This window comes from Ceratotherium simum, chromosome X (assembly GCF_057802395.1).
Source record: "Ceratotherium simum simum isolate JZ-2026a chromosome X, ASM5780239v1, whole genome shotgun sequence".
Classification (NCBI taxonomy): Eukaryota; Metazoa; Chordata; class Mammalia; order Perissodactyla; family Rhinocerotidae; genus Ceratotherium; species Ceratotherium simum.
The window spans coordinates 98,553,701-98,567,638 of record NC_141940.1 but is presented as its reverse complement, the minus strand read 5'-3'; the positions used below and the strand labels follow the sequence as shown (position 1 = coordinate 98,567,638).

Genomic DNA, 13,938 nt, shown 5'->3' with positions numbered 1-13,938 from the left:
TCTTTTCATGTCGACAATCTGCATGTCTTCTTTGGAAAAATGTCTATTCAGATCGTCTGCCCATTATTTAATCAGATCGTTTGTTGCTATTGAGTTGTATCACTTCTTTATATATTTTGGATATTAATCCCTTATCAGATATATGATTTGCAAATATTTTCTCCCAATCAGTAGGTTGCATTTTTGTTTTATTTTGACGGTTTCCTTTGCTGTGCAGCTTTTTAGTTTGATGTAGTCCCACTTGTTTAGTTTTGCTTTTGTTGTTTTACTTTTGGTGTCAGATTCAAAAAGTCATTGCCAAGACCTATGTTAAGGAGCTTACTGCTTATGTTTTCCTCTAGGAGTTTTATGGTTTCAGGTCTTATGTTCAAGTAAAAGCCAGAAACTTTCTAGTAAATTCTCTCTCTAGTTATATGTAAACATTGAATTGACTTTAAAGGGACCTCAGATTTTTTAAAAAGAGCACGAGAAAGCAAGAATAGACCCTTATGTAAAGTTTAATATTATAAAATGTTTCAGTTAATATTAAGTCTGTCTGTAGCCAACATAACAGTAGCTTAAACAAGACAAAAGATTTTTCTCATGCATGTAAACAAAGACTGAAGGTAAGGTAATCTAGGGCAAGTTATGGAAGTATCATGATTACCTGGGACCCAGGTTTCTTCTGTCTTGTTATGGTATCCACCTCTGGACCGAGATAGCTGTTCCAGTTTCAGCCATCCCACCCAAATTCCAGCTGGCAAGACAGTTCCCAGAAGTTTCATACAGAACTACTTCTTATATCCCATTGGCCATAACTTAGTCACATGGCTATACTGGCTACAAGGGATGCTGGGTAATGTAGTCTTTATTCTGGGCAATCTTGTGCCTAACTGAAAAAAATGAGGATTTTTTTTTTTTAGAGAAGAATAAGGAGAGAATGGGTATTGTGAAATAAGCAGTCTCTACTTGGTACATGAAATGAAATCTCAAGTGTCCTAATGTATCTTCTTCATTATAAGGTCATATGTGGTATTTTTCATGTTTATTTGATGTACTAATTCCATACCCATATGTCTCCTTCCCTAAGGTATGCTCCCTGATTCATCAGGTACCTAGAGCCTAGTTCTCTACTATGGTCAAAAATAGTGTTTTCACCCTAATAGATAAGGCCTGGGGTGCAGGTGTTATATTTGAGAAGAGATTCCTAGAAGTACCAGTGAGAGAGTAAAGAAAATGAGATAGGGAAGGGAGAGAAGCTGATAAAAATATGTTAATAGGCAGGTTACCACTGTGGGCAACTGAGGCTCAGTTCCACTAAGGGAGCAACAAGGAACTCTGTGAAATGTACCTTAGGATTGTCCCTTCAAGGGACAGGGAAGCTGAGGGACTCATTCATTAATTTCTAAAACTCATTGGTTGAGAGTTGCTCCTAAGGACATTAAATCCCCAGTATCCCAGGGTTTCCTGCACGTAAGCTAAGCCAGCTCACACAACACCAAAGTCCTTAATTGGAGAAACCAGGAGACACAGGTGCTTGAGCTGGGAAGCTGTCAGCATGCCAGGTACTGCTCATCCTGGCTTCAAGTCAACTCAGAGGTGGGCCAAAGATGATAGGTGACAGGACATTAAATACTGCCTACCACAGGAGGTATTTTCATTTCAAGATGAGGAAAGGACCAAAATAGGATTAGAAAGGAGAGTACAGACCTTATGCTATTGCCCCTCTTAAAAGAAATAATAAACCATTCCACAAAATAAATTCAGATTTAAGCATACAAGAACCTGGGAGAGAAAATCGAATACAAATACACATATCACACTTATACACACACACACACACCAGGAATTATGGGAAACTGAAATGACTACACAAGGATGCCATTTTCTGTCTACTGTCTCACTGATGGTTTGATTGTGTTCTCCTGCAGCTACCTGCTCCCTGATGATAGCAAAGCCACCAAGCACAAAACTCTGGTAATAAAAAAGAGTGTTAACCCTCAGTGGAATCATACTTTCATGTTCAGTGGCCTGCACCCCCAGGATATAAAGAATGTTTGCCTAGAACTTACCGTCTGGGACAAGGAGGCCTTTTCCAGCAACATCTTTCTGGGAGGAGTTCGTTTGAATTCTGGAAGCGGTGAGGGATGTGGGGACCCTGAGATGGTCTGTGACTGGGCATGGGGCAAGGGAGTGGTTCCTGTAGGTGTGATATGTACTAGCTGTGTATGTAGTTTCAGCTTAGCTGACTCCTGAAATTACCACAGATGCTCTATTCCTCTAGCTAAGGATCTGTTCATTGTTAAAATAAAAGTACTACTATATAACTTTGTATCCTTCAGCTAGAAGCTTGGGATGTATAATGTTTACATTCAGTCCTTTCAAAAAATATAATTTATACTCTAGTCTAAGTGAATTTCAACTACTTTCTTGGGCCTTACTTCAGATTTTGCTCAGGAGAGGATCACCAAGACAGCACAGGCTTCTGAGTGGGGAGAGAAGGACTTCCAAGACCAACTTGACTTCATCTCTTCTCAGTTCTGTCAAGCACTTGCAGCCATTACTCACAGCTGGTTGAACTGAAAGGAAATCAATTTTTTTCCCTGAAAAATAACATTGGATGTTATTCAAACAGGTCATGGAAACATACCACTGGCGCCACAAGACACAACTATAACGGGGTGAATTAGGGAGGAAATTACAGTGGTAGAGCGCATGCAGCACCCCTCCAAACTCTCATTATCCCATAGCTTAGGCCAGATGTAGATGGTCTGCGTGCACCATGGTCAACATTCCTGTTGAAAACCACCCCACCCCTATGATGCTCTACTTATTTATAGATTAAGGAGAGCCAAGAATATCTATACCACTAAAATGAAAACTCCCACGTCAGAAAAGTAACCTTGTTAGAAGGGGAGAACCTCGGAGTCCAGTTCAGCGTGTTCTTCTGTCACGTTAACTCAGTCCAGATGAGCCAGCTCTCTGCTAAACTACCAAAGTAGGGAATAAACGAGCCACTAGAGCCATCCAGATTTGTTTCTCATCATCTGGGCAGAAAAGAGTAGTGCAAGCTGCAAAGGATATCTTCCATTCTAACACCACTCACTAGATATGGTAAGTGAGAACAAGCCAGTGAAGGGCTCCTTGGTCAAAAGGTCCCCTCAGAGGTTGATAGGTACCTTCCAGTAGACCAAAACATTTCATCTGTGAAGTGTAATGCTCCTCTTTCCCTTCTTTAGGTGTGAGCCATGGGAAGAATGTGGATTGGATGGACTCTCATGGGGAAGAGCAGCGCCTTTGGCAGAAGATGGCTGACAATCCTGGGACTCCCGTAGAGGGTGTTCTCATGCTCCGGTCCAGCATGGGGAAGTGTAGGCTCTGAAGGTACCGGTTCTGTAGGAAATGGCTGCCATTTCCTACCAGTAGCAGGCTTGGGACCTGGTATTCTGCTTCCCTGCCATTTCTCACCTGAGGGTATTTGGACATGAGGAGAGAGATGTCAGTGTTATGAACATTTAGGGTCTTTCTGAGTGTCTAAAAAAGCATGTACCTCTATATGTCCATGGGCCAGGGCCTTCTTGATTGGATGATAGAAAGTGTACCACACTGTTCTGTCAACAAGCAAATTGTGCAATGATTCATAGGCTTTACACCATAAGAGAAGTGGCAAAATCTTATTTGAAACTACAGTTGAGATTGCGGGGGTCCCCAAACTTTTTCTAATTATGAGTTACTTTAGGTTTCCTGAGATGGTTTGAGGGAAAAGGGGGCCACTCAAAATGAAGATCACTTGAAGAGTAAGAAGAAGGGATACTGGCTACCCTTTCCTCATCCTGGGAATCCCCATGATCCAAAGAAAGCATTGTAGGGGTTGTTGCTGGGGCAAGGGGATGGCCCTGTTATTGTAGCAAACTTGTGGATTAACCAGGTAAATTTTCAAGATGAACTGACAGGTTTTTCTATGGTGACTATTTAATTTATAATCCTAATCAGCCCACTTTTGAGAGTAAAAAGAGCTAAATCATTACAACAGATGTAAATCAGGATTGACCTTGGAAAATTGGAATGTATGCTCACCCTAGTTATGACCTACCTATTAGAGAGCTCTGTTGTTTACATTTATTTTATAAAATGTTCTAAGCCATTAAGTAAAAGGAAATAAGAAATAATGTACATATTGAGCCCCTGCTTGTGTCATGTCTACTGATATCCCATTAATCAAAGGAAGTCACATGGCCAAGCCCAAAATTAAGAGGCAAGGAAATACAGTCTGCTCATAATGAAGCCATGGCAAGAATGAGGATGCAGGAAGAGATGAAGAATTGTGGCCAGTAGTTCAATCTACCATACCTTCTGTCACCTGGAATTCCAGATGCTTTAGCCACCAAACTTAGATGGGATGTCAGTTAAAGCTGAAAGGGAAGGGACCCCTCAGACCTAGTTCCTCATTTTGCAGATTCCAAATCTGAAGCCCAGAGAGCTGAAATGACTTGCCCAAGATCATATAGAGGCTGTAACTGTATCCAAACTTAAATCCAGGGTGTGAATCCTAGGCCAGTGTTCTTTTCACTGTAGTCCTTGGCATGATCCTATGCTTATCAGGGTAGACAAGAGGATGTAGATCAAGGAAGGTGGAGCAGAGTCTGATTCTTTAAGTATGAACATACCTAACCCAGTCTTCTTCTGGAGTCGTATTCTAGTGGCTCAGCTCATATTTTTCACTTGAATTTCTATAAAATTCTTAAAAGTATAGAAAGTGAATTTTAGTAGTAGGAAAGCTAGAATCATCTTCAGGCTTGTTCTAGCTAATTGTTCCATATTCTAAATTTCTTCTTGAATTTTGAAAATGGATTTAAGAATATATTTAGCACTATTCTTAGAGAATAAGCAATCCATTTTCAATATTATTCAAAAATAGGCTATCTAATTCTAGAAAATTGAATTTATTGGTCTAGCGTAGCTTAGTACATATGGTACGTTTTTTTAAAACTCACACCCCTATCCCTATGTTGCCCTCCTTAAAAACAGGAAACAAAAAGAGTAAGATCATCACTGCTTACTATATTGGAATAATAAATTGTCTTCAGACTTGATGTGACTCATTCTGTCTTCAACGGCATTTTTAGGAGAGGTGAGAGGATGGTGATGGTGAAGTCTGAAGTCATCAATAAAGTAGACAAAATATTATTTATTCACTAATAATAAAAGTGGCAAAATCCAAAATTTATAACTTGAACTCAAGACGAGCATGAACTTTATGTGTTCAGACCTTTGCCACAATTAGAGCAATTCTCTGTATCATGGTTTCATAAAATCCAACATCTAACTGGGTATTTTCATAACACAAAAGCCAGGTATGCAGAAGTCTATCAGAAACCTGTTAGTGTTGCTCTCAGAAATAAAAGGTAAATTGATCTTTAGGTCACTCTTTCTTTTTTCACTAAGTATGGCGTAGAAGTACAAAGAATATTTTTAAATATAGGTAATATGTGTGAATGGCACAAAATTCAAATAGTTCAAAATTGTGAAAAGTCAGTCTTCTTTCCTCCTCTTCCATATCAGAATATATTGGCATCCTCATTCTTTTTTATAGCTACAGGGTATTACATTACAGGGATATATCAAATTTATTTAACCAGGCCTGTCAAATGCCACATTAAATGTGGTTAACTAAGATATCTATGTTTGGTGGCTTTTCTAAGCAATCTTTTCTTTCAAAAATAAACATTATGACATTCAAAATGAGAGGTATATATTACACTTTGGGGAATTCTGCAGCGATAGATACCTATGTGAGAAATGAGTACATACAAAGGTATTTGTTGCAAAAGATTGGAAACAACCCAAAAGCCCATCAATAGGGGCCTGCTGTAATATCAAATATGCCTCATTTTTCTGTTTCATTAGTTGTTTCCTCTCCTCTGACTTGGCTCGTTCTCCACATTTGTTAAACATTGGGTTCTTGGGTGCTTGTTCTTTCTTTTCACCACATTTTATACAACTTCTCAGGCCTTACTATATACTGTACTCTCATGATTTTATGACCATTTACATGCTTATAACTTCAAACTCACATCTCCAACCCATACCCTTCTTCTCAGCCCCAGACCCAGATCCAACTGCCTATCTGATATCTTCACCAGGGTAGCTCATGTTTTCAACATATTCAAAACTGAACTCTTCATTCCACCCTCTCCCTTGCACCTATGTCTTTCTCCTCTAGTACATGCTGTCTCAGTACCTGGTACCATCATCTACCCAGTTACACTCACTAGACACTGGGTAGTGATCTTTGATTTATGCCTCTCCCTTACCCTGAGACACAATCAATCAGGAACTCATATTGATTCTACCTTCTAAATATCTCGAAAGCCTGTCCAATTCTTGCCATCTCCCTGCCACCACCCTAGTCCAAGCCACCATAACTCCTCTCGATGATTAGTATAAGACTCCTAGCTTCTATTTATGCAGCCACTCTTTCCCTCCCTCAGTCCATTCTCCATACTATGGCCAGATTTTCTGAACATGTTATTTTAAAATGTTCAAACATACAGAAAAGTTGAAATAATTTTACAGTGAACACCCTTATACCCACCACCTAAATTCAGCTTCTACCATTAGCTATACTTGCTTATTATTATCTGTCCACCCTCAAGGTGATCTTTTAAAAAATGCAAATCTGATCATGCTTTAAAACCCTCTGTGGCTTTCCATTGCCCTGAGAATAAAATCCAAATTCTTGCCCACGGCCTGCAAGGCCCTGCATAAGATGGTTGCTGCCTCCTCTCCTGTTTGTCCCAGGCCATGCCTCTCCTTCCCTTCTCATTAGCCACACAGTGCATTTTTCTGCTTCTCAATTGTGCCAGGCTCTATCCCATCTCATGGCTTTTGCAAGGAATCTTCTTGCTCCTTCTCCTCATTGGCCTGATTTCCATTAATCATCTAGGTCTTGAATGTTACCTGCTCAGGGAAACCTCCCTTGATCACCCTCTGCCAGACTAGGTCACAATAGCCTGCCTCTATTTCCCCTTCACTGCACACATCACAATTATAACACATTATTCATGTAATGAGTCCTTCAGTGCCTGTGTTCGTTCCCTCTCTGCCATATCCCTAGAATGTAAGATTCGTAAGGGCAGAGACAACATTTATATTTTTTTGCAGCTACATCCCCCGTGCTTAGTTCAGAGTGGGTAATTAAAAAAATATCTGTGGAATAAGTGAAAATGAAAAAAAAAAAAAAAAGTAACGTCATAGAGTGTTAGAGCAGTAGGCATCTTTAGAGACCACTGTTTTTAACTTCCAATTAACAGATGAGGAAACCGGGGCCCACACAGATCAAGAAAAATCTCTGAATATGCTTAATGATTGGTCTTTTAAAAGTAACCCTTCTATAAGTACTGTAGTTACAACCCTAGACAGTTCATCCCAGTCTGTCTTGGCATAGATAAAAGCACAGAGTGTGCTCTCCAGCCCAGCATATCAGCTTCTCAGAAGAAGAGACGGTGGCCTTGCCTGGAGCATCCTGCTCCTTGTTTGGAGACCTCAGCCCTCAGTTTTCCCTCTGTTGAATCAGACAAGTTGTAAAGGGATATGAGCCAGCTTAAAAGCCTGACTTTATCCATTCAGTTTGTAAATAGCACTTGCAGGACACATGGAAGATTCAACTTATCAGCTCTCTTTCACATGTGTTGTTACTGTCACTGGAATCATCAGCATGTAGATTTTCCAGGTCACAAAACCACCAAAAACAAAGATATTTTGAGGGGACTTCATATTCTTGGCCTCCTCTTCCTTAAGAAATTTACACAAATATAGGACCAATGATCGTTAAATACATAAAGTAACTAATGGAAGAATTGAGCCCACCTGATTCACAGTAGTATTAGTCTCATCATTACCTGCTACCCCAAGGCTTGTATTTGGTGGGGGAGGAGAGAGCTGTGGAAGAAATGAGGGCAAACTCCACTTTTAGAAGCAAACAGGATCAAAATATAAAGTCCCAGAAGCATTTCCGAGTGAAAGCCTATGGCATTTGGGGCTGTGATCAATGTTTTTTCTTCCGTGTAGATATATCACATTAAACTGAGCATTGCCTTTAGAAGTTGGCGGAAGGGCTTTCCTCCTACAATGGTATCATTTGTGGCCTCTGAAATTAAAGAAAAGAAATAGGAGGGGGAAGTCTACACAGAAAAAACTATAACAAAAATTAGATCTGGAAAGATCTGAACAATAGCCATGGAAATTGAGCCACATCAAGGATTCCAAAGGATTATCTGAATCATCTGGAGTGTGAATTTAATACATTGATTCCAGAGCATTACTCCAAACCTACTGAACAAAATCTCCAGAAATATCTATCATTTTATCAAGCTTCTTGGGTGACTCTAATACAAGTGGACCACAGTTTGAGAAACACTGCATTAGAGGGCAAATTATCTTGACTGTGTTATTTGGGCCAACTCTATATCATGATGGCAGATTGGGTTTGGCTAACCTGGACATTATTAATTGCAAGGCAACCATAGTGAGGTGGAAGGAGCCTAACCTTGGACTCAGATGACATTAGCTCAAGTCTTGTCTACTTACCAATCATGTGACCTCAGTCAAGTTAATTATCCAATCCAGGCCTTGATCTATTTGCCTGTAAAATAGGAATAATCAGGCTACCTTGGAGTAATTGAAAATATCAATGAGGTAATATATGTAAACATGCTTTGTAAATTTTAACCCACTGTGGGAGAAAAAAAGGTCATTATTAGTGAGCTAGTTATAGCACTCTGTAGTTCATAATCTCTTAGGCCCCTCTTTTCTTGGATGCTTGGTTAGGTCTTAATCATTCTATGTACAATAAAGTGGTCTCCAGTGTACAGAAAAAATACGAAAAAAAAAAAACCCACCTTATTTTGTGCTATGTTACCCATTGTGGGTGATAGTAATTTATTTATTCTTAGGCTGGAATTTCCTACTTCGTCTGATTAGATAATAAATATTGCAAAAAGTGTTTAATTTGTTGGAGAGAAAAACTGTGGTCAGTTTTTTGTTAATAGGTTGTGGAACCTGCAAACCAACCATCTTTCCACTCCTTTCCTTAACACCCTCTTCCAGTGTAATGACCATCTCTTTCTATGGCCCATTGCCTATCCCCCATGTCAGGGAGATCACACCTGCCTTCCTCACAGGGATATTGTTCAGAATCATGCCTTTTATCTACAGAAGGAAATTTACCATTCCGTCAAAACAAATTCCATAGAAATACATTGTCATTATGTACATTATGAAACACTACTATTTTCATTATGAGGAATGCGTAGTGTTTCAATGCTTAGCAGTTGTACCTCATTTACCTCACTAGGGTTCATCAAACTATTCTGGTAGAGGATTCCTTTCATATTTGGAAAGGGAAGTAGAATATTTAGTGAGTATTGCCTATAAATTGACAAAACACTCATTTAATGTAGTAGATCATATTTTTCTCTCCAGTATTTCAGCACAAGAGGAAATTTGTACTTTCTTTTTCCTCTGATTGAAGGAGAAATTAATACAACAAGCAAACAAAATATTTCATTATAATAGTTAAAGCAGAAGTTTAAATCATTGGTAGTTGCTCAAGAAATAATGTCTCCTTATAGAAGAGCAGAGAACTAGATATGTGTTTGACTCTATATATTGTACTTTCTTTTTCCTCTGATTGAAGGAGAAATTAATACAACAAGCAAACAAAATATTTCATTATAATAGTTAAAGCAGAAGTTTAAATCATTGGTAGTTGCTCAAGAAATAATGTCTCCTTATAGAAGAGCAGAGAACTAGATATGTGTTTGACTCTATATATTTTCTTTTTACCTCTTTATTGTTTGATACACTTATTTGGGGGAAGGAATCTGATTGCTCTTTCCAATCATTTTTTTCTGTTTAGCCAAAGGTTCATTTATCTTTAAGAAGTTGAAACTTGTTTGTGCAAACCCATGGGAATTGATGAGTCCCAACAATAAAACTTTTTAAATCTTTCTCATTTGGAAACAAGTAAGGAAGGGAGCCATTCCATTACAAAGCAGTTTATGTCAATTATTTATGGTTGAACTATAGTTGGAGTGATTGGGGGTTGGGAGTATATTTTCTTTTCCATCCTTTCCTAGTATTCCTTATTCATAAACAGGCATTTTTTTGTGTGTGTGAGGAAGACCAGCCCTGAGCTAACATCTAATGCCAATCCTCCTCTTTTTTACTGAGCAAGACTGGCCCTGGGCTAACATCCATGCCCATCTTCCTCTACTTTATATGGGACACCGCCACAGCATGGCTTAACAAGCAGTACGTCACTGCACACCCGGGATCCGAACCGGGGAACCCCGGGCCGCTGCAGCAGAGCGCACGCACTTAACCTCTTGCGCCACTGGGCCGGCCCCATAAACGGGCATTTTAGAAGAAAGATCATTGGCTTTCAGTTGATGTGAAGAAAGAGATGTCTAGACTTGCCTGAATCTTCTTGCCTTTGCCCTTTTAATTAATTTGTCCTCCTTAATTCCTAGATGTCCTCTTACATTGTCCCTCTGGCTGATGGAGTGCACACCAGAACTGTTCTTAATTCTTTTTTCCACATGGATTAATGAAAATATTATTATTAATTTTCAGCTCTTTCTTGTCACTTCCGCCCCCAGCTCTGTTACAGTCATTTGCTTGAAAAGTATCTGAATGCACGGAACCAGTTTGGCAGGGGGCGGGGGTGGGGGGTGGGCGGGGTGGCTGTCCTGGCCTTTTCCCAGGGTGCCATATTACAAGGGGCACTAAACATCCTTGACAAGGTGGAGAACTCCTCTCAGGAAGAGTATGGTATTGGCAGGAAGAAATAATGTCTGCTTGAGTAAATAAGTGAGGAGGGGACCCCATGCCTGAAGAACAATTCATGATTGATAAATTCTAAGAAATATGGATCTGGTTAGAGGCAGGGCTTTTGTTTGGCTGAATGCGGTATATTTGGGCCAGACATGAATTGCTAAGAATATAGGGAAAAGGAGGTTTGCCTCCATTGGGGAGTTCCTTTGTATGCCTCCCACTAGGCAGGTATTCCTCAAAATAAATTTTGTACAAATATTTAAAGAACCTCTGAGAGGGGCACCACATTATTAGCACAAGAGTTGTCCCAACTCTGAATGCACTAGGTCCCCATTCCTAGATTGAGTGTAGTTGTCATGGGCAGGCTATTTTTCTCTGGGCCTGAAGATGAGTCAAAAGGTTTAGTGGGCTGGAGAAGGAAGACACACTTTCATTATCCTAAGAACAGCTAAAGGTCACTGGGACATTGGGATGGGGGCTGTTTGGGCGAAGAAATAAGAGGAGTAATTTTCCAAACTCTGCCAAAGGCTGGGTCACCTACATAAGGGTATGTTCATTTCTGCTTTGTCCCTGGCACCCACCTGCTTTGGCTGCCAATTTACTCTCCTAAACTCCTGCTCTGATAGGAAGTTGATCTCTTTGTTTGATTGTTTGTTTGTCTTTAAATTAATAGACTTGATTTCTTAGAGCAGTGTTAGGTTTACAGAAAAATTGAACAGAAAGTACGGAGAGTTCCCATATACTACTGCCCCCTTCCCCCGCAAGTTTCTCCTATTATTAACATCTTGCATTGGTGTGGTACATTTATTACAATTGATGAATTAATATTGGTACATCATTATTAATTAACATCCATAGTTTATATTAGGGTTCATTCTTGGTGTTCTACAGTTTTATGGGTTTTGACAAATGCATAATATCATGTATCCACAATTACATTATCATACAGAATAGTTTCACTGCCCTAAGAATCCCTTGTGTTCTAACCCCAGGCAACCACTGATCTTTTTACTGTCTCTATAGTTTTGCCTTTTCTCAGAATATCATATAGTTGGAATCATATGGTATGTAGCCTTTTCCAACTTGCTTCTTTCACTTATCAGTATGCATTTAAGGTTCCTCCATGTCTTTTTTGTGTGTGTGGCTTGATAGCTCATTTCTTTTTGTTGTTGTTATGCTAAGGGCATTTAACATGAGATTTACCCTCTTAAAATTTTAAGTGTATGATATAGTATCTTTGTTTTTAAGTAGAGAGAGAGAAAAAGATGGAAGAACTCTAAGAAAAAATAAGGATTTTTAAAAAATTTCACTGGAAATGATGGAAGGTCTGCATTCATTTTGCTGGTTTTCTTGGTTTTGTTGTTGGCTACAAAGGACTGTTCCTATTTACTTGTTTTGCCATGTTTAGTGCAAAATTAGTAGCAATACTTAAACACTTAACATGCCTACTTGCTAAGCTTGTGTTGGAATATGTACCCCAGATCAAAGCTTTGTGCCTCCCTGTATTTGCTGCAAAGTGTAATGTTTTTTCATTAAATTCACTTTCCTAATATCCCTAACGTGTTCTATTGCAAGCTATTCCCGAGTACTTGAAGATGGATTGTATGTCTTTAAAGATTGATTTTATGTTACCTATTTCTCCTGTTTTTATACTTATTTGTCTTAAGAGAAAAGCACATTTGCTGAATTGACACACAAGATTGGACGACTGTCTGGTTTCTGTTTTCTAAGGTTAGGATGATGCTGAACAACTCTTCTTGGTGCTCAGCTATTGAATCTACCCCTCATTTTCAGTTTTGCTCACTTATCTTCCTGTAAATCCAAACCCTGACACCATCACTCCCTTTGCCCTCCCCTCAATATATCATGGGTAGTGACAAGGGAAGGGATCAAAAGTGACATTTCTTGATCACCTACTATGTATCAAGTGCTTTCCAAATTGTCACCTAATTTATTAGCTGTGTTTAAAAAAGACAAAAGACAAAAAAGGACATGAGTCTGTCTTGACATGAGTGCAGCCGTGTTTGGCCCTTCCATGGACCTACAGCCACCAGCACACAAAGAAACATAAAGCTGCTTTCTGTGTGGTGGGAACTGGCCTTTCTCCTGGGGACTGGCCCTTCTCCCACAAAGATAGTTTCAATTTGTAAGACTACAAGGCTCTTTGGGTGTCGTGGCTCAGGACTGACTGGCCATCTGTGCCGGGCTGGTACGATAGCCAGGGGGCACAATGCACGTGCACAACTACCAGGCTAGGACGATAGCCAGGGGGCTCAGTGCACGTACGCCACTGATAACCATTTGTGCATGGGAACACCAAATGCTTGTTCTGCAAGCTTTGCAAATGCTTACTCTGGAGATTACTGATGCTATATAAACTGCTGGAAACTGAGGCCTGATAAGAGTCTCATTGTGGAGGGGACGCCTCGCCCAGGACCTCTGATGATCGGACTCCCACCTAGCCATGTCAATTGAAGGGACTTTCCCCGGCGCAGGGGTGTGGATGTTGTGAGTAACTGATCTGATGTGTTCTCTTTTCGGTCAATCTGGTGTTTTTCTTTCCCATTGATTTGTGTTATTTCCCTTCAGTCGATCTGGTGTTTCCCTTTCTGATCGATCTGATGTTTTTCCCTCTTATTATATGACCTATTCGAATCTGCTTCTATCTCGGTCAATCTGGTGTTTCCCTTTCCGATCGATTTGTGTCATTTCCCTCTTGTTATTTGACCTATTCGGATCTGTTTGCGGGCAATCGCCTTTACTCTCCTCTATATAATAAAATATACATTCAGTCCATTTGTTTGGAGTGGAAAGTTTCTTTTACGTCTCCGATCGAATCCACTGAACCTCTCAAAGCAGAGTCTCAGAGAGGTCAAGTAATTTGTCCAAGTTACCCAACTAATACGTAATAATAGAGCCTCCCTCCAGATGGGGCTCCCCAGATCAGATCCCAAAGCTCATGCCCTTTGTACTTCACCAAACTGCACCCCAGATAGAAATTCTGTGCTTGTCATAAGCTGGAGACTTGCGTTTCAAAAAAGTGTGATTCATGAACCAGCAGCATTAGCATCACCTGGGAGCTTGTTGGAAATGAAGAATGTTGGGCCCCAAGCCACACCCACT

The 13,938-nt window shown here is 39.9% G+C and overlaps 1 protein-coding gene across 6 annotated transcripts in view; it reads left to right on the top strand.

The window, feature by feature from the left end:
• Positions 1 to 13,938, top strand: part of SYTL5 (synaptotagmin like 5) — a 238,668-nt gene that overhangs the window by 213,161 nt on the left and 11,569 nt on the right. For 5 of the 6 annotated variants that reach the window (XM_087426755.1, XM_087426754.1, XM_087426753.1 and 2 more), the window contains 2 exons: positions 1,911 to 2,119; positions 3,219 to 13,604. In XM_087426755.1, the coding sequence (XP_087282881.1) occupies positions 1,911 to 2,119; positions 3,219 to 3,361 (352 nt within the window). In that variant the 3' untranslated portion in view covers positions 3,362 to 13,604. Of the gene's footprint in view, positions 1 to 1,910; positions 2,120 to 3,218; positions 13,605 to 13,938 lie in introns of those variants that run through there. The other variant, XM_087426752.1, reaches the window with a different exon arrangement.